This window comes from Emys orbicularis, chromosome 3 (assembly GCF_028017835.1).
Source record: "Emys orbicularis isolate rEmyOrb1 chromosome 3, rEmyOrb1.hap1, whole genome shotgun sequence".
Classification (NCBI taxonomy): domain Eukaryota; kingdom Metazoa; phylum Chordata; order Testudines; family Emydidae; genus Emys; species Emys orbicularis.
This window is the reverse complement of record NC_088685.1, coordinates 58141500-58168960: the sequence shown is the minus strand read 5'-3', so window position 1 is coordinate 58168960 and position 27461 is coordinate 58141500. Positions and strand designations below refer to the sequence as shown.

Sequence of the window (27461 nt, the reverse complement as noted above, 5' to 3'; positions counted from 1 at the left end):
AATCTACCAAAAAAATCCACCCTGTAAATAAATAAGGTTACAGATAAAATTTTCAAAAGTGTCTAAGTCCCTTTGAAAATCACTGATTTAGGCACTCCTGAAAATGGGAAGTCACTGAAAATGTTACCCTACTTCAGTATCTGCAATGTTTCTATGTACTCTGTATATACTATAGAAATATAGTGTATGCTGCAACTTCTGAGGCTATCTATGCACATTCACAAGATACAAGTATCTCAAACAGTATTTTGTAGGGAAAAATTGGGCCCCTGAGAAGCCTCAGAATTCCTACTCACTTGCTGGAGATTTCCTGCCTTGCAGGATGAATGTCACTGAATAACAGTGGATTCTTATACAAAATATACGCTTTTCCTCCAGTCACTTGGGGAAGGACATGGAGAGCGCACACTGGTGATGTAGCGAGGCTAGGTGGGGGTTGTGGTTGTGGTTTATGCCCCCTTACTCCTGTGCTTGCCCACAGAAGGCTTAGTGACAATTTTTAAAATTACTTATCTAGGTAAATTGGCAAGTTTTTAAGGGCCACCTTGAACATTTGTCCTCTCTGTATTACTATCAAGTTAGTATATTTCTGTGTGGTTTTTCAGAATGTTGACTTCCGGTACACACACTCCTAGCCAGCTGTCAATGTTGCCAGATAGGAATCTGCAAATTCCTCTTTTTAGTAGATCAAAGTGTCTTTCATAGTTTCTGAGAGTACATCCAGCTGACTTCCATTTGTGTAAGTGATTTCTGAGAATATTTCTAAATTTGCTTTTTTTTTTTTTTTTTTTTTTTTTTAAGCATAGGGCCAAATTCATTCCCAGTGTAACTCCCTTAAAATAAATAGTTATGCTAGGAATTAATTCAGCTCATTGTTTCTTTTTACTTTTCCTATTTTGAGAGAGAGCCCTATATATAAAACCATATTTTTAGTTTATTTCCTTTTTCATCCCATAGAGGCCATGCCTTCCACTGAGCCTTCCCACCCTGCTGGTCCAGAAGATTTGGAAATGTCTACCTCTGGAGCCAGTCTCAGGCTTAGACAATGGGGTCACTCCAGACTGATGCAAAGTCATCAGTGTCCCCCTCCTCCCTTCCTGATTTCCTGGGGACTGGATGTGCTTTGCAAGCAATGTATCCAGCCTTAGTTGAATCAAAAGCCCAGTGATATGTGCATTAAGAGGTGATGTACAGAGCAACCAGAAGAAGATATTTGCAATGCATGACAATTCATTTTAACAATCCTTCCAAACCCAGGACTTATGCCACATATTCTTCATCACCATCCACTGGGACCTGTTCTATTTACCTGTATACAAATATAGAGTACTCCTGTAACTGCATGGTAGCACTTTGGTGGATCTTTCATATTTATGTTGGGAAGTGGGGGGAAAGCAATGCCAGCTCTTATGTCTCACACTATTTCTGATTCACCATATTTTGGTCTGTTTACCTATGGCTTTTCTGTGGCCCGTCTTTGAGTGGCAGTTCAAGTCCTTTGTGATGATGGCATTGGTCTTATGAATACCTTTCCACTATGAATTGGACAGAGATAATCAATATAGGGCCTGATCCAAAGCCCAGTGAAGCTCATAGGAGTATTTCTAATGATTTTACAGAGACCTTAATGAACAGCCATTACATCATAGTCACTTTTGGTCACTACCCTCCTGCTTTGAATCTGAACTGGAGTGAAATACTCTGTTTGGCTATTAGGCAGGATGGGCAGGAATGGTGTCCCTAGCCTCTGTTTGCCAGAAGCTGGGAATGAGTGACGGGGGATGGATCACTTGATGATTACCTGTTCTATTCATTCCCTCTGGGGCACCTGGCCCATCGGAAGACAGGATACTGGGCTAGATGGACCTTTGGTCTGACCCAGTAGGGCCATTCTTATGTTCCTATGGCCAAATGATTGAATTTTCTATTCCCCAAGTATAAACATTCTGAACAAGTGTGTCTAGAGATGGACAAAGGAGATTGGAAAATTTCAGAATGAGCCCTACGTGACATTTGATCTAATTGGATACAAAGATTTACTAGTGCCTTCCCTCCTCTCTCTGTCCTTATCACTATCCTTCCCCGTAGGAAATATCAGAAGAACAGGGGACTCAGATCTAATCTTTGTCTCTGAGTGAATCTGATTTATAAGTACACCAAAAAAGCTCCTGAACTGGTTGTTCTGCAGTGTTGTTGCAATAATACAACAGCAATTGAGACCCAAATATCTCTAGGAATACTTTTGATAAAATAAATTTTAAAATGGAGGAAGGAAGAAAAAGCTGCTTTCAGATCCAAATATTCCAGAAATGCTGGTTCAAGATAACAGCCTCTTAGTTCTGACCAGAGTGAAATATAAAATCCCTCTTTACATTCAGTGATTTCTAGGTTCTAAAATATTTTGTTTTTTATTTTACATTTAGGGATTGGTTGGTGAGCCAGGGCCTAAAGGTGAACAAGTAAGTCTTCTAATATTAATTATGATATCAATCACTGTACTCTCTAGAATCATCAAATTTTAAGGAGCGTAAGACTCTTACAGCATGTGTCTTGTTTTGATACAGGGTCCTGCTGGAGGAGAAGGAGAACCAGGAGAAAGGGGTGACCTGGTAAGACATTATTTTCACTTAATCTGTTTCTTTATGTGAATGATACTAACTTTTTTGTTTTATCCGTTGAAGAAACTTTTCCAACATGATTTTTTTCCCATTAGAAACCAAATCTCAGTGTTATTATATAATTTTATCACTGCAAAAGTAGAGTGGATGTATTGGTTACACTGCAGAGTTTTGCAGTGTCCTTTGGGACCTGCTGCACCAATGTCTCAGTTTTGAAATCCCCTGGCTCCTCTGAAACATTAAAAGCCTTGATTTTGTTTTTAAAACTATATGTAAAAAAGGAAACATCAGCACACTTGTCCATCAGGTCCAATATGCTGCTTCTGCCAATGGCCAATACCTGATGCTTCAAAGGAAGATATACCCTTCTTCTACTTGTAAAGCAATATACTAACCAATTGTATAATGCAGTAGTCTGGACAAGAAAATTAATTCCTAACTCCTGCAACGATCAGCTTACTTCCTAACGTATGACATTTGATTACCCTTATGTCAGCAATTAAAAGTTTTTAAAATTGAAATAGGGACTCCAGGGGATTTGCTCTTCAGCAAGTGTGGTTCCCGAGAAGCAAAATTTTGAGTCTGCTACTAGTGAGTCAGTTTCTAAAGTGATGACATGGCATGTTCTATACTAAACACAAAAATATAACCGTAGGGACATTTATTTGTAAAAACAGTTACTACATAGTAATTGTAATTATAGTAAATGCCCATTCCCAGCCCTGGGAAACCTGCTACTCCACTACAGGCTATCACGGATTGGGAGAGCAACCACTTTCAGGCAGGACTGGATTAATTCTCCTGTGGGCCCAGGGCTATTAGATTTTGTGGGGCCCTGTATACAAGTCTTTTCCCTAATTGAAAACAAAATGAGCACAATTATGGCATCGAGGCTATTAACGCTATACTAAACTTGCCTTTTAATTAACATTAAGCCATTCTGTGGTTACATTTCAGTTTTAAAACATATAGAATATAGTTAAGTTAATTCAAAATAGCCTCCTTCTTACCTTGGAACAGCTGTTATATTCGTTTCTTTCTGAGAGGGAGTTTGGCTGCAGGAGGGGGTTCCAGACTGGGGCAGAGTGTTGGGGTATGGTCTCTGGAAGGGAGTTTGGTGCAGGAGGGGATTCTCACCTGGGGCAGGGGGTGCTTACCACAGGCGGCCCCAGGCCGGCAGCGCAGCAGGGCTCTGACAGGCTGCCTGCCTGCATGCTGTGGCCCCACGCCACTCGCGGAAGCAGCCAGCTGCTGGCACATCTCTGTGTGCCCCTGAGGGGAGGGGGACAGCGTGTCTCCATGCGCTGCCTGCACCCACAAGTGCCGCCCTCGCAGCTCCCATTGGGAGCTGTGGGGACAGTGCTGGGGGCGGGGGCAGCACGCGGCGCCACCTCACCCCCCCCCTCCACCAGGGACCACAGAGACGTGCCAGCAGCCAGCCACTTCCGGGAGCGGCGTGGGGCCACGGCATGCAGGCAGCCTGCCTGAGCCCTGCTGCGCCGAGGCCCCCTTTTGCCCAGGGTCCTGGGCTGCAGCCCCTAAAGCCCCTGCGTTAATCCGGTCCTGCTTTCAGGGAAATATCTCCATTGGTATTATGATAAAATGCATCTATACATCATTATGATAGTAATTTGAGCTCGGTGTAGGACAGTAATTTTGTTTCACAGAGGATTTTGAGATTTCCAAAACTGGTTCTGTTATGATTTGGAACAGAAACCATATCTGCACATGTGGCAGAAAGGACTCGCCGTCCCTATCTGAAACCCTAGGTCAGTGGTGGGCAATCTGCGGCCTGTCAGGGTAATCTGCTGCCGGGCCGTGAGACAGTTTGTTTACATTGACTGTCCGCAGGCATGGCTGCCTGTATCTCCCAGTGGCCGCCGTTAGCCATTGGCCGGGAATGGTGAACCACGGCCACTGGGAGCTGTGAGTGGCCGTGCCTGCGGACAGTCAATGTAAACACTGTCTTGCGGCCTGCCAGCGGATTACCCTGACGGGCTGTGTGTGGCCTGTGGGCCGCAGGTTGCCCACCACTCCTCTAGGTACATACTCAGGGCGGCTAGCTTATCTCTCTGTCTGTTCAGCCGCAGCCACATTGCTATTTTTAGCATGCTAGCTCAATCAAAGCTAGCCCAGATATGTCTACCCAACCTGGAAATTATACCTCCAGCCAGGGCCGGCTCCAGGCACCAGCTTGCCAAGCAGGTGCTTGGGGCAGCCACTCCGGAGAGGGGTGGCACGTCCAGCTATTCGGTGGCAATTTGGTGGACGGTCCCTCACTCCCGCTCGGAGCAAAGGACCTCCCGCCGAATTGCCGCCGCAGATCGCGATCGCGGCTTTTTTTTGTTTGTTTTTTGTTTTGTTTTTTTTTGCGCTGCTTGGGGCAGCAAAAACCCTGGAGCCGGCCCTGCCTCCAGCTCCAGTGTGACATACCTTCAGGCAGCCCATCAGGCAACCTGCCCCAGAGCTGGGGAGCCTGGGCTGCTGAGGCTGGGAGCTTGGTGACCCTGGTCTCCCAGGGCTTCCAGGCTTTTGGCTCCCCATCAGCTAGTCAGGCTGCCCACCAGTAAGCTGGGCAGGCAAGATGGCAGGAAAACAGGCAGGTTTTGAAACCTGCCTGGCTTCTGGGGGAGTTTTGTTGAAACTGACGCGGTCCCGCAGAACATTCTGATTTCAACAAATCAGCAAATGCTGATTTAAAAAGTGTTTCAGCAGTTTTTCTGCCCAACTCTAATTATTATAGACCGGGGTGGGCAAACTGTTTTAATCCGGCCCTCGAGCTCCCACTGGGGAGCAGGGTCTGGGGCTTGCCCTGCTCCAGTGCTTAGCCAAGGAGCAGGGTCGGGGGCTGCTCCACACGGCTCCTGGAAACAGCGGCATGGCCCCCCCCCCCGGCTCCTACGCGTAGGGGCAGCCAGAGGCCTCCACTCTGCATGGTGCCCCCGCCCCAAGTGCCGCCCATGCAGCTCCCATTGGCTGGGGACCAAGCCAATGGGAGCTGCAGGGGTGGTGCCTGTGGATGGGGCAGCGTGCAAAGGCCATGCCTCTGAGTAGGAGCTGGAGAAGGGACATGCCGCTGCTTCTGGGAGCCGCTTGAGGTAAGCGCTACCTGGAGCCTGCATCCCTGAGCCTCTCCCCACGCTCCAACTCCCTGCCCCAGCCTCACCCCAGAGCCCGCACTCCCAGCTGGAGCCTGCACCCCTTCCCACACCCCAACTGCCTGCCCCAGCCCTGATCCCCCTCCTGCCCTCCAAACCCCTCGGTCCGAGCTCAGAGCACCCTCCTACACCCCACACTCCTCATCCCCAGCCCCACCCCAGAGCCTGCACCCAGCCAGAGCCCTCACCCCCCCCCCACACCCCACTCCACCACCCCAGCCTGGAGCCCTGTCCCGCACCCTGATCTCCTCATTTCTGGCCCCACCCCAGAACCCGCACCCCCAACCAGAGCCCTCACCCCCTCCCACACCCCAACCTCAATTTTGTGAGCATTCATGGCCCGCCATACAATTTCTATTCCCAGATGTGGTCCTTGGGCCAAAAAGTTTGCCCACCCCTGTTATAGACTATTACTCAACAATGGGGTGTTAGGGGGCTTTCCCTGTTTATCATATATATTTTGAAATATATATTATAAATAAACAAACATATTTGATAATATGGTACAAAAATCACTTTTTGAAATTGCAATACTAATGGAAAAACTGAAATCTGTTTTTTTCACAAATAAATGTATTAATACAAATTACTTTCAATCCTTTTGGTTGATTTATAGGTGTCATTTTGTGTACTTCAGCAAATTCCTTAGCTCTTAGTAGAACAATCATTTTTTAAACATTGAGGAAAACATATCAAAAACACTGCATTTGTAACTGAATATGAATATCCTGTTCTGACATAATTTGTCTTATTTTTGGTTTAGGGTGATATGGGATTGCTGGGCCCAAAGGGATCAGTAAGTATGATGAACTACACTGTTATAGAAAATCAAAGGTATAAATAAATTGCGTGGATCGTTTTCTGGTTTAGGAAACAGAGTACAAATATTTAGCTCTTCAAGAACTGTCGTGTAAGCAAATGAAATCCCACACTCATTTTTTGTTTTTAAAATTCTGCATGACTCTAATATGCAGACTAACTTTGAATAGGAATTCTCATCTTGCAAATTAAACCCTGTAAAAGAACATGGTAGTTTTATTTGCAATTAGGATACGACTTGTGGATATGTCAGTTTGGAGAGTGAGTGATATTGTATAAAAGCACTGGCAAGACGGTGTCCTGCAGACAGTTTATAGTCTTTCTTCTATGACAGTTCTGGCTATTGGGTTATAATCTCTTTGAAAACAAAATTATTTCTGGTACCAATCCCATGTACTACCTTATCCTGAAATTAAAGCTAGTGGGCTGATGGGGAAGCCTAGCAGAAGCACCTTATGTACCATAGAGGAAAAAGAATAGGAGATTTCATCTTGATCCTTTATTTTTGGATCATCCAAGGTTGGGAGTATTACTGTATCTGAGGGATTGGTCTGTAACAATAACTGTTCTTACCATGAGAAACTGAGGATGGATATAAAGAAAAGCTCTGCCAGCATCCTCAAGGGAAGGTGGAATCGTGGGTCTGAAAAAGCCTTCTAACAAGCACTAGAATCAGGAGCTTTAATGGAATAAATGAAACATGGGATCTTCCAAGGCAATGGGTCTCAAACTATTGTACGGGTTACCCCTTTCAGATAACAAGCCTCTGAGTGCGACCCCCTCATATAAATTAAAAATATTTTTTTATATATTTAACACCACTATAAATGCTGGAGGCAAAGCAGGGTTTGGGGTGGAGGCTGACAGCTCGTGACCCCCCATGTAATAACCCCATGATCCCCTGAGGGGTTTTGACCCCCAGTTTGAGAACCCCTGTTCTAAGAACTGCTGCCTAAAATCACACAGTTCCCTTACTGTGGCCATAGACTGATCATCTTGGTGAGTGGTCCCGCAATGGAGAGAGAAACTTGGCAATTGGTCAGATACGGTGAGAAAGAGAGACTGGGGCAATGCAGAGCCTTCAGGATTGGGAGAGCGTTGGTAATAAACATGTTAAAGCCTACTTGCTGGATTTCCTTTGTGCAAGTCCAGTAGCCTTTAAGATAGCTCCATCTTGTGGGTTTAACAGAGATCACATACGGGTAATTCACCACATTTGTGGGCATCCCCTTGAGTTGGGAAGTTCCTTGTTTTTGATAGATTTGTGGATGCCTAAAGTGCTTGGGTATTTATTCATTATTATTTTATTGTAGTAGCACCCAGAGCACCAGACAGGTCAGGGCCTCATTGTGCTGAGTGCTGCACAAACATATGAGTGAGAGACCGTCCCTGACCCGAAGAGTTTATAGTCTAAGCCTGCACTCCACTAGAAAGTGTTTGCCCGTATTCCATATAGCCGTATAGATATACCGGCAACCCCCTTCCTTCCCTCCTCCCCCCGGGGGAGACACAGCTCATCTACACTAGGACCTGCTATGTCAGGGTGTGTGTGTGTGATTTTTTCATACTCCAAACCAACATAGCTATGTCGGTAAAACCTTAAAGTGTAGACTAGGCCAAAGGCCCCTGCAGCGTGTGTGCAAGGCAGAGTTCTGTGCCCAGGCTGAACCCAAATGAGGTAAACAAACTAACAACCCCCCCCCCCCATCTTCTCAAACTCCTCTGCCTGATCTCCTTGGCCCTCCATGTGGGCTCAAGGGGCTGACTGTAGGGCTACCATATGTCCGGATTTCGGTCTATAAATAGCCGTCCGGGGGGGATTTTTAAAAATCTAAAAATGTCCGGGATTTCCCCTCGGTTGGCTATTTATAGACAGAAAAGCGGTGGCCAAGTGCCGCTGGGCACCCAAAGCCCCTTCCCGGCTCCCCCCATCCCCTGCAGCCTTACCACGCTGTCCGGCCCCGCAGCTGTCTTCCCCCTCCTCCACTCCCCTGAACGCTCCGCCCACCTGCTCCTCCCCCTCCCCTGCTTCCTGCAGGGGCAAGTAGGAGGCAGCAGCAGGTAAGCTGGGGCGGGAGGGCGTGAGGAGGAGAGCTCCGGGGAGGCGCGGCCCTGGCCGAGCGGCTCCCTCCGGCCCGGGCTGAGCGGTGCCCGGCGGCCCCAGCGGCTCCGGCCCAGCTCAGGCCCCAGCGGCTCCGGCCCCGGTTCCGGCCCCAGGGCGGCGACCCCGGTTCCGGCCGAGCACCCCCGGCCCGGCCCGGCTCGGGCCCCAGCAGCGCCGGCCCTGGTTCCAGCCAACCGCGCCGGCCCAGCCCCGGCCGAGCACCCCCGGCCCGGCCCGGCTCGGGCCCCAGCAGCGCCGGCCCGGCCCGGCTCGGGCCCCAGCCCGGCTCGGGCCCTAGCAGCGCCGGCTCGGGCCCCAGCAGCGCCGGCCTCGGCTCTGGCGGCTCGGGTCCCAGCAGCGCCGGCCCAGCCCCGGCTGAGCACCTCCGGCCCAGCCCCAAGCCCCGCAACCCGGGCCGGAGTGCAGCCCGATTCCTGGGCTCTTTAAAGCCGGCCCTGGTCAGGGGACAGGGAGGGGGGGTTGGATGGGTCGGGTGTTTGGGGGGGGGGCTGTCAGGGGGGCAGGGGTGTGGAGAGGGGTTGGGACAGTCAGGGACAGGGAGCAGGGGGGGTTAGGTGGGTCTGGGGTTCTGGGGGGGCTGTCAGGGAGGCAGGGGTGTGGACAGGGGTTGGGACAGTCAGGGACAGGGAGCAGGGGGGATTAGATGGGTCGGGGGTTCTGGGGGGGCTGTCAGGGGGGCAGGGGTGTGGAGAGGGGTTGGGACAGTCAGGGACAGGGAGCGGGGGGGTTAGATAGGTCGGGGGTTCTGGGGGGGCTGTCAGGGGGGCAGGGGTGTGGAGAGGGGTTGGGACAGTCAGGGACAGGGAGCAGGGGGGGTTAGATGGGTCTGGGGGGCTGTCAGGGGGGCAGGGGTGTGGAGAGGGGTTGGGACAGTCAGGGACAGGGAGCGGGGGGGTTAGATAGGTCGGGGGTTCTGGGGGGGCTGTCAGGGGGGCAGGGGTGTGGAGAGGGGTTGGGACAGTCAGGGACAGGGAGCAGGGGGGGTTAGATGGGTCTGGGGGGCTGTCAGGGGGGCAGGGGTGTGGAGAGGGGTCGAGGCAGGCAGGTAGCAGAGGGGGTTGGATGGGTCAGGAGTTCTGGGGGTCCTGTCAGGGGGTGGGGAGCAGTTGGATAGGGCATGGGAGTCCCCGGGGGTCTGTCTGGGGGCGGGGGTGTGAATATGGGGTGGGGGTGTGGATAAAGGTCGGGGCAGTCAGGGGACAGGTAGGGTTGTAGGGGGTTCTCAGGAGGGGGCAGTCAGGGGACAAGAAGCAGGGCGGCTTAGATAGGGCGTGGGGGTTCTAGGGGGCAGTTAGTGGCAGGGGTCCCAGGAGGGGGCAGTCAGGGGACAAGGAGCGCGGGGAGTTGGGGGTTCTGAGGGGGGCAATCAGGGGGTAGGAAGTGGGAAGGAGTGGATGGGGGCGGGGCAGGGGCGGGGCTAGAGCGGGGCTCCTCCCCCCCCGGTGTCCTCTTTTTTGCTTGTGGAAATATGGTAACCCTAACTGACTGTGTACAGCAAATTTTAGAATCAGGGTCTGAGGCCCTAATCCGGCAAACATTTACACACATGCTTAACTCTGAGCATATGAGCAGTCCAATTGATTCATGTGCATTCAGTTTAGCAAATATGTAAGTGTTTGCAAGACTGGAGCCTGCATATTCATATGTACTTCAGTACACTACAAAAAAAATCCATCAAAACTTTCCCCCAGTTCCATACTGTCAGAGAATATCATGTTTATGCAGAATTTCATATTAGCTGATAGCACATACTTATGCTGTTGCAGTTGCCAGGCGATGGGTCTGCAGGGATTAGCAGCTGGAAGGCAGTCAGAACTTTTGTCATTAGAGGAGTATTAGGCATCTGGAAAAGAGAGGGAGGTCAGACAGGGTGGGGAAGTCAGTTGTCTTGTTACTAGGGGTAGCTTCTGGGGCCCCTCTTCCAGTGGGATTGCACATGGTATGAATTAGGGCAGAACTTGGCCTGAAATTTGAATATGAATATACTTTTAAAAGTTGTGCATCAAAAAAATGTCTTAATCTGTGTCAGTGGAATGGTTTATTATTCACCACTAAATTCAGGAATACAGAACTCCTCAGGTAAGGCTATATGTCCCATGATGGTTATGTCACTGCGGACTCCAGTAACCTATTTAAAAAGACATAGAAAGCAACTCTTCTGGTCCCATCCCTGCCACTCTGCAAGCATCGACTGATCTAGGCTCATATATGGTTCTCTGAGACACAGAGGGTACATCTACACTGCAGTAAACAATGCCTGGTATGGCTGCGGCTGGCCTAGGTCAGCTGACCTGGGCTCAAGGGGCTCTAGCCCCAGGGCTAAAAATGGCTGTATAAATCTTTGAGTTTGGGATGGAGCCCAGGCTGAGACCCCACACACGGGAAGGTTGTGTTGGGTAGCTGGATAGGTGACTGCTGGGGCAGCTAGAGTTAGTTAGCTGCTGGTGGGTGCTTAGGAGCAGTTAGCTGGGGCAACGTGATGGGGGAGGCTGTTGCAGCTGCAGGAGGATGCAGGAGCCAGTGCTGGGTCCCTCACTTCGTCCTTGTGCTGCCACTTCCTCCTCTTCTCACTGCTCCTTTCTGGCTGTGCTCAGCAGAGGGAGCAACAAGCCAGGAAGCACTTGGTTGCCTGATCAGCAGACACCACAGCAGCCCCATGTGATCGGAAGAAAAAATTTCAGGCAAATGCCTATTGCCTTCCTACAGCTCAGGTGGCTGAGATGGAAGAATGCAAGACCCTTGACAGACTTGCAAGCCAGACTTTCTTATTAAACAAATGCAGCTTTTACTTTGCTGCAAAGATGGCTACTGCAAGATCCTTGCACCTTTTCATTCAGTGAGTGTAAAGAGCTGTGGCCATTAACCCCAACTTCTTAATTTCTATTTCTTTGAAAAACTAAAAGATTTCAGTAAAGCGTCTTCCTTATGGTCATGAGGCTGCAGCTTAAATGCACGTTGATTACCTTTCTTCAGCGTATCTAACATTTATATTTATAGATTACAAAGTGGGATGCTTCAATCTGCCTTAGTTTATGGCCTTTTTGGTTCATAGGCTACTTTTAAATATTTAATATTATAGGATTTGTGCAAAGGCTTAATAAAAAAATTAGTTCTGCTTCAGGGATTCTGAATAAGTAATATAGCATTGTGGAGGTGACTACCTGGGCCTGTCAAGTGGCAGTAAAGGGCTTGTTTTACAAGTATCTCTTTCCAATCAGTTTATGGGCTGCATTGTCAGGGGAAATAATTGTTCCCCCAGATGAAGATGCTGAAGTCCTCAGAACACCATGTGTGCTTGCTTCAGTGGCTCTGCCCTGGCACAAAGAGAACAAATCCATGGATGATTGAACACTCCCCTCCTAAAAGGCACATTACTTGTCTTTTTGTGCAGTGTGGCTAGTCTGGGGACTTTTCATCCTTACATGTGGGTTTCACAGGACCCTACTACAGTAGCCTGTACTCACCCAGCTGAGCTTGGCTACCACAGAAAGGGCAGTGCCAGCACAATGGTACGTTCCCCTTCCTTCCCTGACACTGCAGAGGCTCCTCCTTGGGAGTCCACGGGGTAGGAAGGGATGAGAGCTCTCTGTGGGATTTTCCTTCCTATGGAGGAATGTGGTGCCAGTTACTGCAGAGAAAGTCTTCAGTAAGTTACAAAGCTTACCACCTCTCTGCTGTTCCAGGGACAGATGCAGGTGAAGGGATCCCATTGGAGGCAAGACGTTGGGGGAAACAAGTGACAATGTGAAGGCCTAATGTCTCCATGCACAAGCCCCTTGTCTCTGAAGATCCACCCCGATCTGTGAAGGAAGAATCAGAAAAAAATTATATGAGAGTTTAAACACAAGTGGTAAAATCCTAATCCTATTGGGGTCAAAAGGAGTTTTGCCATTGACTTCAATGGGGCCAGGATTTTACCCATAGAGTTTCAACTTCCCTATGCAGGTTCACCCTGCACAGAGGAGCATCCAGCTCTTAAAATAATGTGGGCTGATATGTATAATAGAAAGTTTTATAATCCACTAACCAACCCTTCTTTTATTCTGGATTTTAGTGCATCCCTTCCCTCATGCTATTCCCTTTGTAACAGAAAGGATATTTTTCTTTAACAAAAACAAAGAGTCAAACAATAGCCAACAGAATTTGACAGAGGTGGCCATCATCTTTCATAGTAAGCAATGTGAAAGCGTAGGCACTGCACACGGCATATCTGTTCCTGCAGAAACATAGTGTATGGCTTGTATTGCAAAAATGCAGTCATACAAAGTCACTGTCTCTCATTTGTAGGTTGGTAACCCTGGTGAGCCTGGCCTTCGTGGACCTGAAGGAAGTCGTGGACTGCCTGGCATAGAAGGGCTACGAGGCTCACCTGGACCTCGCGGTTTGCAAGGTGAACAAGGTGCTCCAGGTCTGCCTGGCAGCCAGGGTCCAGCAGTAAGTGCTATTTTTATGTTACACAGATTTTTCTGTCTCTCAAACACCACATACAACAAGGTATGTAGTTATAACGGAGATGTGTTTGCTGCTGGTGGGTTGGGGACATGCGCATGAAGCCCAGGTGACTTCAAACACCCCACACATTCTGGAATACATTATTCCTTTATAGGTGGTAGTGCTACTGAAAAGAATCTGGGGGCTATAGTGGATCACAAATTGAATATGAGTCAACAGTGTGATGCGGTTATGAAAAAGGCTAATATTCTGGGGTGTATTAACAGGAGGGTCATATGTAAGACATGGGAGGTAATTGTCCCAATCTACTTGGGACTGGTGAAGCATCAGGTGGAGTGCTATGTCCAGTTCTGGGCTCCACATTTAAGAGAGATGTGGACAAACTGGAGAGAATCCAAAAGACAGCAACAAAAATGATAAAATTTAGAAAATCTGGCCTGTGAAGAAAGGTTAAAACAAATTGGGCATATTTAGTTTTGAGAAAAGAGGACTGGGGGAGAGGGAATCTGATAAGTCTTCAAATATGTTAAGGGCTGTAATAAAGAGGACTGTGATCAATTGTTCTCCATGTCCATTGAAGGTAGGACAAGAAGTAATGGGCTTAATCTGAAGCAAGGGAGATTTAGGTTAGATATTAGGAAAACTTTCTAACTCTAAGGGAAGTTAATTTCTGGATCAGGCTTCTAAGGGAGATAGTGGAATTCCCATCATTGGAGGTTTTAAAATTGGACAGACACTTGTCAGGGATGGTCTAGGTTTATCTGGTCCTGCCCTAGTGCAGGGGATGGACTTGTCTTCCCAAAGTCCCTTCCAGCCCCATATTACTATGATTCATGTGACAATTGGCTACAATGTAGTAATGTCACATATCTGAATAGCTGGAACCTATGGTACTCAGTCTGCAGCCTGACTTTTTCTATTCATGTTCTTATACTGCATGCATTCCTGTGGTATGTGTGTGTATCAAGATCACAAAAGTGGTCCATACACTGATACTCCCGTTGACTTCAATGGGACTAGTCATATGTGTAAGGTTGAAGGGCTGGAACTTTTATCATCAGCCAGCCAGCGTCTTAATTACATTCTCATTTTATAAATAACTACTGTATATTAACTGCTATTAAATATTTTTATCCCAGGGTAGAGAGCCAACAGATCAGCACATTAAACAGGTCTGCATGAGAGTCATGCAAGGTAAATAATTGCAATGTTTAATCTTTCTTGTGCATTTAAAGCAGGGGTGTCAAACACCAGTCCGCTGGTTGGATCCAGCCTCCTTGATGTATTAGTGTGATCCATTTGACATATTCAGATTCTGCAGAATCTAAGCTTTGATTTTTTTAAAAAAAGTAAGTTTCTAGCCCTCCTACTTGCAAAGATAATCTTCCAGTGTGAAGCAAGTTTAACCCAGAGTCCACAGAGAACCTGGAACAATCACTCCTGTTCCATTTATTTTAGGGGGGTGTCTGATGATAACATTTTAAATGTCACCATTAACTATTTGATTGCTGATCATTTTAGCAGAAAGAATAAGGGAGGGGTGGGAGTACAGCACATAGGAAAGCAGGAATTGCCGCAAGGAAGAAAATGCAAAGGGAAGAAAAGAGGTGACAAAGGAGAGGGATAGAGAAAGGGAAGGAAGAGAAATAAATACCAGAAATAATAGTGGTCCTAAAGTTGAGCGCATTTTTCCACTAAGTGATATTAACTGTCACAAAAGCTATTGAGCAAAGAGAAAACAATTGTGATAATATACAATTATTACACAAAGGCCATCCTGTGCCCTTGATCTTTATGCAAACTCTGTACTGTCTTCAGAGCTCAGCTGTGGACTAAGGGTGCTTCTAAAGCTGTAACATTTATTAAAAATTGAACTTGTTCCCATATACAGAATGAGTTTGATCTCCCTGGAGTAAAGAAAGTAGAATTTGGATTAGTTCATTGTACTCTTTCTTGGATTGAATGCTTTCCAATGAAAATAACCAATAAAAGAAACATTCCCCTCACTTACACCCTGTGCAATACCATTGACCAATGCAGGGACTAAATGGAGGCAGAATTTGGGGCTTTATCAAGCAGAGACTGTTTTCATGCAAATAATTGTGGACTAAGTCCAGCAGTATTGGGCCCCCGTTGTTTTAGAAACAAAACAATTGCCAAATAGGCTCATTGTGTCCAAAACAATGTAAAATTATATTTGTAGAGTCAAATCCTGCCCCCTCGCCCCCGAAACCCATGCAGCCCTATGGAGTTCTCTGGTATAACTCTGCCTGTCTTGGGGTTTACATCAAGCTAATTACTGTCATCACTGAGGGGAGAGTTTGCATTTATATGTACACTTGGAAGCATTAGATTTGTTTTTTATCAGTAAGTGTCAATTTCACTGTACACCCACAAACCACCAAAAATATTTCCACTGCTAATAATCGAAATTTACAGATAGGCAAAGTTAAAAAAAATGCTGCTTGAGAACTTATTGGAGTTTGATTTAAGAATATTTACTTCGTATATGTGACATGTGATGCGGATAGTGTGTTTTAATGGTTATAAAACTTTAACTTTTTGAATGTCACCACCTCTTGTTATTACATAATTATTATATGACTTGTTGCAATAATTAGGCCTAAAAATTTACCCTAATTGTAAGCTCAACTGTAAAAGTATGTAAAAGTTCATAAAATGTCATAATAACCTATAATAACAAATGTTAATGAAAAAAGGGATGAAAAGAAGAAAGACCGAATTAATCCTAACAAAAGGGCCTACTAATATGGTTCAAATACTATGTTAAAATCATACTTAGTAAAAACAAAACATATAATACCAGAAATTAATAATTGGTATGTCATATATTAGGCCTAATTTGTAAACAAAATGAGGGGATGAGCTATTCTACCCATCACTGCGTTTTTTGGGTCCTTAAAAAAAGAGACTTTGCGGTAAAAAAGATGTAAACACAGATGGAAACTATTGAAGCAAGCTTCACCATCATTTCTGCCACCCTACCATCTCTTGGAACCCTAGGCCTTCGTCATTCTAATCCTGAAAAACTCCCTACCCAAACCAGGCCAAAAAAAGGAACCCAAATAACATCACCACCTCTACTGGCTCCAGCTAAATCCCAGACACCACCTAGAATAAAATAGAATCAGACTTGAACAGCAGCAGCAGCTCTTGCTCATCTCAACTAATTTCTTCTTTTACCCAAAAACCAGTTACTACCATCTTGGATACCGTCCAAGAGACTGTCAAATAAGAAGGTTTTTCCTTCTGAAACTCCTTCCAGCTAAAGGGAAAGGGAACAAGGAATGTTGTTAAAATAAAAGCCTTACTTGATACTTTTACATTTCAAATACTTTAACTGTTTTCCCTTCTTCTTTGTATCTTTAATAAAAGGTTAAAAAAATGGTGTGTTTTCCATAGTTCTAAGCAAGCTAAAGTTTCTGTGCATCAAACCCCGAACCTTGTTTACATTGTTTAATGTTAGACAGTAACTAAATAATGTTAACACCTTTGGTCCATATATTCCATCAAAACTAATATAACAGACTCTTTCATAAGTTCCTGCAAATGTGAAAATTTAAATAGATAAAAAATTCTTATATCCCATAATTTGCACAACTGTGAAAATCTAAATTGAGAAAAACAGAAAAAAAACCCACATTAAAATAACCAGTGATATTATCCATCAAAGTTATAAAGAAAATAAAAATCAAATTCTGCCAAACCTGTTTATATGTCAGGAATTTGCATCTCTATTTATTAAATTGGAGAGTGGATTAAACTGTGGTTTGAAAAAAAAACATCATTGTGGGCCAGATGCTGCAGTCTAACAGTGTAGAGGTGTGGAGGTGGGGAGGAAAGACAGCTTTAAACCACCTTTACGCTAACCTGATTCTGCGGCTGACTAGAGGCTGGTCCCACTCCCAGCATAAGAGCAGCCTCAGAGCTGCTCTGACTTGCTCCCGGATGCTCACAGCTCCATGGAACTTTTCCATCAGCCAAGGATAGCCAGAGCAGAGCAGTGCTTCAGACACTCTCCCTTTCCTCAGATATGCCATCCCCCCACCCCAGTCCGGGGAAGAGAGGTGGGTTAGAGCTACTATGCTGACTCTACATGTCCTGCGGATCCCACTTACACAATGGGAATCCCCAGGCAGCTATTTAAGCAGCCAGATCTTAGGAGAGGATCCAGCTCTCTATCCACAATGGATATTGATTGGTAAGAATTTTAGAACAAGAGCTGGAGAACAGCCTCTCATGGGAACCCCTGCACCCCAGGAGAAATCACTATCATGATTCCCTCACAGATTTCTTCCACTATGGTCCCACTGGGGAAGGGGTTACTATCTCTGCCCTCCCCTGTGGAGCAGGCACAGATCCCTGCAGAGCCTTGTAGCCAACTGCATAGACCATCTGCCATGGCTGCCCCAAAGCCTGTATTATCTTTTTTGCAGACTCTCCTTACATCTGGGAGGGGACAATGTTTATCCCCTCATACCAACTACTGCCTAGGCCCCAGCTTTCCCTATCAAGGTTTCAGGACCCACAGAGTGTCCTCTGCAGGTGGGAGCAACTGTGCTAAGGGGTTGTCTGAGCCTTCCTACTTTTGTACAGAAAAGGGAGATGGATACAGAGACGGTTGCCTCTGCTTGAGGACCTGAGACAGCCAATCCCACCCATATTACAGAAAAATGAACATCTCTTATCTATCAAACAGTCCTTTGCAGCCCACTGAATTGCCAGTTCTTTTGTGCAGAGAGTTCCCTGCAGTTCCCTGCTATTACTATGGTAACTGAAGACTGGAAAGTGTTTTTATGAAAAAAAAAAAAAAAAGTAAACTTTGCATAATCTGAAATCACTGTGCTTTAAATATGATGGTAACTGCCTGCACTGAAAATGTGATTTGCCATTGGTACTTGTTCACTGTTAAATTATAACATTCAGCCACCCACTTGCAATATATATATATAAATGTAGAGAGATGGTAGGGGCCTTATAGGATTAAGTGACATGTCAAAGTGAAAATCATGGGCAAATATTCAATCCCCTAACTCTATTTCTTTGGTGGGATTTGAGTCTAAACATTTATACCGTCCTTGAAGCATCAAAGAGATTTTTAGATGTCTGCCATAGAATAGAAGATGCCCTTTGGAAATTAGGCTATCATTTACCGGGATGACATCATTGTTCTTTATTATTTAATTTGAAAATTCTCAACAGTTTTTTTTTAAACTGCCCAACAGGGTATTATCTTATTTCATTTCAGATTTGATTGCTCTAGCAACACAATATTTTGATCTGTCCGTTACCAGTATTAAAGGACCTTTCTAAAAGAAGTATTCTCTTGAAAGGTAGAAAATACAGGGCTGTGGAAGAGGCTTATAATGAGATCAGCCCTAGAACTTGAGGAATATACTTACAGGCATCACAGCTAGTGATGAATAAAATGATCTGGAAAAATCTGTATTGTCCCATTGTACCCATTCAGACCTCTCCAAACAACATTCAAACCTTTCAAATATTCATATCCAAACTACATTGCTCCTGAAACCCACCTTGTTTAAAGACAACTGCCTGAAGCCCAGCTCTTCACGCTCCAAATGTCTCTCTCACCTACATATTGTATCCTGTCTTCTATGCAGCTGTCCCCAGGCTCCCAAAACTGTAGTACCTTCCTGTCCCTACTGGAATCATGTGCTTACACATTCTAGGATCTCTGTGTTCCTTTCCTGTTGAGAAGAGTGTTTAGCCAAGAAAAACAGACTGTCTGGCACAAAATTGGGACTGACTGTGCCTAGGAATGGCTTTTAAATGTAGACGAGGATCTCTGGACGGAAGAAGAGAACTGAATAGTCTGAAAAGGGGACCACTGCCACTAGAATGAGTATGGCAGTGGCTTGAAAGAAAAGGAGGACGAGGAAGTAGTCTGTGGAGGCCATTCTAAGGAACGTTGAGGAACTGATCCTACTCCTATAACAATCAAAAGAGCTTTGCCATTGACTTTAATGAGACAAGTAACCATCTGAAACATGCAGAAAAATTCATGCACACTTACAAATTGAATTTATGCACATTGTCATGGCAAATTAAGTGCAAATTTGAGTATTTCCCCCTGAAAATGTGGGTTTAGGAGCTGCTCTCTTTAATTACCTCATGAGCCATGTCTTGACTTAGCATTATATGTAGGATGATATATTTCTTCCTTATTTTGGTATTCTTTATATGCCCTTTCTTTTGAGGCCAGATCCTAACATTAACTACAGTAAAATTGAAACCCACCCACCCTTTAAAGAGGCACTCTTATTTTCTATTTAATTAATTTTACATATAGACATTTTACAATGTATATAATTTATTTAGATCATTTTAGATTCTCACAGCCACAAAATGTTTCAAGCGTGAGGTTCAAAAAGCACAAGACACTACTTTGTAGGATACGTATATAGTAAGCAGCTTGCTATTGACAGCACTGGCTCACAGAAGCCTCCTATGTCATGGCTTATGGAAAATGCCCTGTAGAAACATTGTGTGATGTCATGTGCATCATCCTTCTCTAACAGCTTCCATGGTACAGTATTTGCTGTATGTCAGCTATCCTTTTCCCTTAGTGACAATCAAATACAAAATGCTCTTTACACTCTTGGGAAAGCCACTTAGTGCTCAACTAATTTAGGGTCTGTCTCTTAATTTCTCCCTTCCTGTTTCTTTCTTACAGAACAACTTGCTCAGCTAGCAGCCAGCCTTAGGAGGCCTGAATCTGGTGCTACAGGTCTCCCAGGTCGACCTGGACCACCAGGTGCTCCCGGGCCTCCTGGTGAAAACGGCTTCCCAGGACAGATTGGATCCCGTGGTTTGCCAGGTCTTAAAGGTCCTCCTGGTGAGATTGGTTTTAAAGGTCCAAAAGGTAAGAGATGCTGTAATAGGCTTTTTAATTTGTGAAGCATAAATGCTGCCTGCTTTTTGGTAAAGTGACTTACTTATAATATGGAATCAAATCACACTGAAGTGATGTTGACCTTCCAAGGAACTAATTTAATCAACACAGAGTATGGCCTCATGAGTTATCTGGGTCGTAAAGCTTTGAGCACTTTGATTTTAGGATTAATACTTTAACCTCCTTTCTCTGCCGGCAAAGTGTCTGAATTTAAGTCTCTAATTTTTCTTTCCTTATTGTTTACTTTAACCTGCTAAGCCTTGAGTTCTAGTGTCTCTGGGCACATCTAGACTGCAAAAAATCCCCCTGTGGCAGCAAATCTCTGAGCCCAGGTTTACAGAGTCTGGCTCATGGGGCTCAAGATATGGCACTAAAAATAGCAGTGAATATGTTCCCACTTGGGCTTGAGCTCAGGCTCTGAGACCCACCCTCCTCACTATATTTCAGAGCCCAACTGGGAACATCTCATTGCTATTTTTAGTGCCGTAGCGTGAGCCCCAGGCTTTATACCCGGCCTCCCAGATTTGCTGCTGGTGGTATTTTGCAGTGTAGACGAACCCTCTGAGGCATAGAAAGATAAAGGGCTGAGGGACTAAGGGCCAAATTTTTAAAGGTATTTAGGTGCCTAACACCTAACACCCAGATGCTCAAGTGGTTCTGAAAATCCCACTATGCACCTAAATTCCTTTAGATCTCTGGCCCAAAATGACTTGCCTAAGATCACATAAGCCTCAGTTCAGCAAAGCATTTGGTCTTAAATCCAACCCTAGTCATCCAGTCACTTAACCACATGCTTAACTGCTGTGCTGATCAGGGATGGACTTCTGAATTGGGGCCATCATGAATAAATGGCAGGGTCTTGCCTCCTAGTTAATCCTTAGAACCCTCCTCACACCCATTTACTATATTGCTTCCCCCCACTTGGGGTGTGTCCACACCAGTGGTAGCTAATACATGGTAAAATCCTAGGATGGACAAGGCAGCTTGGCCTTTCATACATTAGTAAGTTGAGATAAACAGTAGGAGGAAGTGTGGCTGAGCCATTACAAACATTGAATCTATCTCCCCTTGTAAGTATTTTCACACTTGCTTCTTATCAAACTGTCTGTACTGAGCCATCTTGATTATCACTTCAAAAGATTTTTTTTCTCTTACTTAATTGGCCTCTCAGAGTTGGTAAGACAACTCCCACCTGTTCATGCTCTCTGTATGTGTGTGTATATATATCTCCTCAATATATGGTTCACTCTATATGCATCCGAAGAAGTGGGTTGTAGCCCACGAAAGCTTATGCTCTAATAAATTTGTTAGTCTCTAAGGTGCCACAAGTACTCCTGTTATTTTTTTAGTAGGAGGAAGAACTAGCAGGAAAATACATTTTTCCCCCTAGTGAAGACAGGGCCTTACAGTCTTCTCTCTTTTATTTACCTAGTCACTTTACATCTGCTTAGTTTTACCATGCCTCCAGTATGTTCATCCTGCAGCTCACAAAGATGGTGCTCTTTGTCTTCTGATACTCCCTCTGAATGTAAAACCAGCCATGTTTCATCAACAAACATCACTTATTCATTAAACTTTACGGTAGTATCAGCAATCATTTTAAATCCATCAGATCTCTTAGTTTACAATCAATGGACAAATCTTCCTTCCTGTTGTCCTATAATAAACAAATTCTACATTCAGCACCATTGCACTGTACATTGCAAAATCAATTGATCCTTTGAAAGGGTGAAATCTGTGTTAAGGAATTGGCTTACCCAATGTATTAAAAATCTTTATTTAATCTAAATTAATAATTTTTTGTTCCTGACTGACAGGGGGTTTTGCCTTCAGAGGATGGTTGGGGGAAATTTTCTGCAAAACTAAAGTACTTATTTCTATTTCCAGCCAGCAGTGGGTTTTTTTTCTTCTCCTTCTTGAATAAGGGCAGCAACAGTATCCTTTTAAAAATTCTCTTCCCTTGTAAAACCCTCTGGGTAACAGGATTGGAGTGTTAGTTTTTGTCAAAAGCAAAATCATATAAAACCCTGATGAGAGGTATAGTATACAAGGAAACACAAACTTTAATTACAGTGGTGCTAGAGATCTGCAGCTACATTAATGTAGGAATGGCTCAAGGAATTATTTTCAGGAAATTCTATGGCCTGTGTTATATAGGAGGTCAGACAAGATGATCACAGTGGTCCCTTCTGGCCTAGGAATCTATGAATATATAATGTAGTCTCACCCACATTCTCTTACAAAGCAGAAAAAAAATAGAGGCACAAAGGTTCACATACTGAACACTCTTTACCTGGCCAAAAATGTTGTTATAAAATACAAGAAAAAAAAGTTTAAGCACAACCAATAAATGAAAAACAGCAACTAGAAAAAGCAACTTCCCATAACGCCATGATTCCATGTTACCCTCTGGTAAATTTGTGGGTGCATTTCTAAATACCTCAATGGTAGTATATGTCCTATCCCATGCAAGGGTTTTTCTAGTAAAGAGTGTTTTTTAGGCTGTAAAACAGCCATCACCTGAAATTGTGTACATTTGTCAGTAACTGTGCTTTGGACCAACCCTTACGGAAAGGTTTCTTTGCATGTAACAGTCAGGTAATTTTTCTGCACTCTTGAATGCAAGAGAACTAGGGTAGGAAAGTGAGATAAGTTCAGAGAAAGCTGCTGCAGAGGCTTCAGTTCAACCTAAACAACTGGAATTGCAGGAGCATTTTGATGATGTTTGTTAAGGGGAGCTATCTGAGACATTTCAGTCTGTATCAACTTTGGCACCTAGACACCAAGATGATCAGTGCCTTAGAAACACAGATAAATACTAAGTGCTTTGGCTTTGGAAGATGGAAAGAGTTTTTAACTGCTGTCAAGGAAAAAATGATTCTGCAGAAGAATTACGTGCTGCCGTTGATCTGAACTAAATACACAGTACGGCTCTAGCACTATTTTATTAATAAATGCCAAAAGGGTACATGGTGTTCTGCAGCAGGCAAACTGTGCCAAACAAATAACAGGTTCCTGCTCTGAGAATCAGTACCACCATCTGAATGCACAGTGGTGACCGAGAGTTTATAGAGACATACAGAGACGTGGTCCTGAATGCAGGGGGAAAAGTGAGGACTGGGAAGGTATAGCTGGGAGCTATTTGCTGAGAGGTGAACCCATGGGATTGGAAGAGGTCACCCAGGAAGAGAGTCAAAAGAGAAAAGAAATGAGGTCCACTATGGAGCCATGGAAGAGCACGCTAAAAGAATAGTCAGAGAGGTGAGAGCACAATGCAATGGAAATCTGGAAGGAGAGTGTGTGAGGAGTGATCAGCTGTGTCAAGGGTTGAGACGATTGGGTCTGAGGGAGGAGGTCTTTTGTGAGAGCAACTTTGGTGGAATGAAGGAAGCCAGAAATGGAAATTCAGTCGAAAGCCACTTTGAAGCAGGTCAGAAAGAAAACTGGAGGAAAATTATCAGAGGGTGCAGCTGTAAATGATACACTCAAGGAGTTTAGTGCAAAGAGGAGAGGTGTGTGTCTATAACTGGCAGTAAACACTATTCCAAAGTTTGCAGTAGTTTGGAGTACTAAAATATATATGGGTAACGTGACATCAAGGCTCCCTGCTGCTGTAATTACCAGGACAGGGTTAGTTTCCAAGTGGCGTGGGCAGCTGTAATCTTCTCTGAAATTTAGAGATAGCAGCTTCCTCCTGTAGCACACATTTCGGCATCCTCAATGGATACTCAAACATGTGTGCTATCTCAACAGCATCAGCTCAAATGACTTCCCAAGAAGTTTCTGCTGTGCCCTTTCTAACTAAGTGATAATTGGCTATTCAGTCAAACTCACCATACTGGCTGTAGCGAGTTAGGACCATGAAAAGAAAAGAAACCATTCTAGTTTTTATTCTAAACTTTCTCAAACATTATTAGATTTATACTTCAAGGGTTAAACTACTAACTTTCTATCTGCTTCAGAATGCCAAGGGATTGCATAGGCCTCTTCAAAAGAGGATGAAAGCATCTACAGTGACTCTATATGGGGTGGACAGCATTTAATCCAGATGGTCAAAGTAGCAAAGATTTTAAAGCTCCCACTCAGGGGTGAAAGTAATAATAAATTTTTACTGGTACGGGGCTGACTCTGGCCCCCAGAAGGGGTGGGGCCTCGGGTGGAAGGGGAGGGGCTGGGGGGGGTCAGCCTCCCCCAGCCAGCCCAGCCGCGCTGCCTGCTGCATTCCTTATTCTTTCAGGTGCCTAATAAAACCCAGTTTGGATGTCAGAGAACATTCTAATAAGAATGGGCTTCTTTTTCTGCTGCCCTAGGATGTGGAGCCATGACATCCAAAGCAGTCATGCACAAACCAGGACCCAGCACCTGAGAACTATTGTACTTTGTAGCCCAGCTCATGTAGCGTAATAAGGCCCCTACACCAGCTACTTCAGCCTTTCCCCCAAAATGGCTTGCCTGTTTTGTCCTTCATGTTTTGTTTTTGACTGTTGTTTCTCTCTCAAGTTATATTGGGTGGCACTATATGAAACATAGCATAATCCAATTTTCATTTTAGGGAAAATGTTTTTTTTAATGTGTCTGCCATTGAGTGTAACTGCTGTGGATAGTAATATGCTGAATCCACATTGAATTTTTACAAGAATATAATTCATTGTTGTTTGCAATGTTGTTGTAGTTGAGTTGGTCTCAGGATATTAGACAAGCTGGGTGAGGTAATATCTTTTATTGGACCAGCAACTCTGGATGAGAGGGACAAGCTTTTGAACTACAGAGATCTGAAGAAGAGCTCTGTGTAGCTTAGAAGCTTTTCTCTTTCACCAGCAGAAGTTGCAAAGAATGTAAGTCAGGCCATCACTCAGACATGCTTGTTCTGCACCTCACTTGGTGAGTCCTCTGCTAAACTCCCCTTCTCAAAGAGTCAGTTGTCCTGATAGTTAAATGCCTTGAGGTAGAAAAAACTGCTTTGCACAGACTGTGAATGACATTTTACTAATTTACCTCAGGTGAAGCTGGTGAAAAGGGGGAGAGGGGATTTCCAGGCAGAGGACCCAAAGGCTTACCTGGAACAACAGGTCTTCCAGGTAAATATTCAGGGGTGTATGGAGGTGATAAGAGGAATATATAAGGAGGGAAGGTGGAGGGGGGGGGGAGGAATTGACATTATTATTTTGAAAAAATTCAAGTGCAGGCATTTGTTAAGGAATCAGCTGTATGTCTGTATTTTTATATTGTATATAAACAGTTACACTGTCATGAACAAGAATTATCATCATCATAGTAAGAGAAATGGGCCTGGGCCTTATCCTGTTCCCATTGAAGTCCATGACAAAACTCCCATTGGTTTCAATGGGATCAGGATTGGGACCAGCGTGTGTAAATCAAAAAATGACATATATGCAATTCCCATAATGACAACCACAAAAAATGAAATAATCTTACCCATCAGCAACAGTGGAGTCCTCAAAGCCTCTGTTTACAATTTTGGGGCTTCAAATTACAGTTCTCCTTTACTTTTGTGGTCATTAATTGCCATGTTGTGTCACAGAATTCCAGAATCCAGATTCATGCTCATAAATGTAACACAACTACCCTCTAGTGGTTAAATGAAGAGGTACATTCATTTTCAATATAACAAATTCTCTCTCCAGCACATTTCTGAGTATATGTATGGATATAAGCTAATGAATGTCTTTCTCTGTGTAACAAGGATAGTAGTTTCACTTATTAGCAAACACAGACGTTTGGGATGTCTGAAAACCTCAGTTTATATAATATAAATGTACCACTTGAAGAAACTTACAGAAATTGCTTATTATTTCATCAATTCATTGACAATTTAAGGAGAAATACATAGAAATGCACCTTGCTACTCAACAGATCTGCTCCCTGTGTGTATTGAGAGTCACATCTGACTATAGGACAAAAATAATTTGTTAGTGCTTCTTACTCCTGTTAGCTCTAGTGAGTTAACAGCCTGGATTCTATCCTTCTTGTGCATCATCAACAGAACTGTTCACTAGGTTCTAATCATTAACACTGCAACACCATTGATGGCAGTGGAGCTGGACAGAGGTAACTGTGGGGAGAATTTGGCCTATGGAAACTTTATTGCTCGTAATATGTGAGAACCCAACCAAGCTCAGGTTGAGTTTGGAGGAATGGCTAATAGAGAAACATCTTTTAATGTGTAAAGGGAACGCATTTTATATAGAACTCACAGAGTAAACATGGAACCCCACAAAGCTATTTTCACAGTCACTTAAGAACAAAACCAAACTTTAAATAAAACAATCCACATTTTATACCTGCCATGTAGTGCTTCTGTTTACATATATGTCCATTCTTCCAGGTGAACCCGGCAAACCCAGCTATGGAAGGGAAGGCCGTGATGGTGAACGAGGCCCACCAGGAGTGGCTGGTCAGCCTGGAGTACCTGGTCCTCCAGGTCCTGCCGGTCCTCCGGGATATTGTGAGCCATCATCTTGCACAGTGCAAGCTGGACAGAGAGCTGGTGAGAACGTGAAAGGGCCATGAAAGTGCAATGCAAGTGCTGTGAAATGTTAGTATCAGTTTACTCTCTGCACGTACAGCTGACAATAAAAAAAATGGAGGAGAAACCTACCAAATAAGGAGGAGAAACCTAGCACCCAAGGCTTCAATAGGACATACTTTAACACATTGTTTGTACGTTCTTACAAAAAGGCAACCAAAATTAGAATGATGGTGCTTACAAAACTACACAGGCAAGACCCTTTGGCTCTCTCTTCCCCCTTGGAGATAACAAGGCAGTTGTCTTAAACCAGTTTCTTTTAAAAATAAATAAAGCCCTTTCCCAGTCACTTCTTCCCCCTCTCCCTTTCCCTCCCATCAACTAAATAAAAAAGACAGAATGGTTTGTTTATCTCAGTTGTAGCTGTTACTTTTTTTTTTGATACATTTGTAAAATAAATTCCATGGAGCTGAATTGAACTAATCAGATCATCTCAGCTACATTCATTTCACCATGTGTTTGTGTTGTACAATGTATATTAAGCCTTTGTCTCCAATCACTGTGATTTAAATTGTACAACATGGCTGCCAGACCTTTCCTGTAAAAACATGCCACACTGAATACTTCGTATGCTGTAAATCTCTGTAAATGTGTGATCACTGGGTTATCATGAGTACATCATGTACAACAATCTCTATACGTAATGCCGGTTTTCATTTTCGTCTCCAATTTGTGTTGAGTCCCTACTTTTATATGAAGCTTGCTCCATCTCAGGTCCTTCTATGTGAAATCAAACTAAGAAGGCAAGAAGCCACTGTGAAGGGAATTTTAATAGCCAGAAATAAATGAGTTTGAGATTATTTAT

The 27461-nt window shown here is 44.4% G+C and overlaps 1 protein-coding gene across 1 annotated transcript in view; it reads left to right on the top strand.

Moving 5' to 3' along the window:
• Positions 1 to 26640, top strand: part of COL9A1 (collagen type IX alpha 1 chain) — a 97787-nt gene extending 71147 nt beyond the window's left edge. The window contains exons 31-38 of the mRNA XM_065401741.1: positions 2424 to 2459; positions 2565 to 2609; positions 6540 to 6572; positions 13008 to 13154; positions 14312 to 14366; positions 19891 to 20079; positions 25110 to 25187; positions 26456 to 26640. Coding sequence (XP_065257813.1) covers positions 2424 to 2459; positions 2565 to 2609; positions 6540 to 6572; positions 13008 to 13154; positions 14312 to 14366; positions 19891 to 20079; positions 25110 to 25187; positions 26456 to 26640 — 768 coding nt within the window. The remainder of the gene's footprint in view (positions 1 to 2423; positions 2460 to 2564; positions 2610 to 6539; positions 6573 to 13007; positions 13155 to 14311; positions 14367 to 19890; positions 20080 to 25109; positions 25188 to 26455) is intronic.
• Positions 26641 to 27461: the final 821 nt, after the last annotated feature.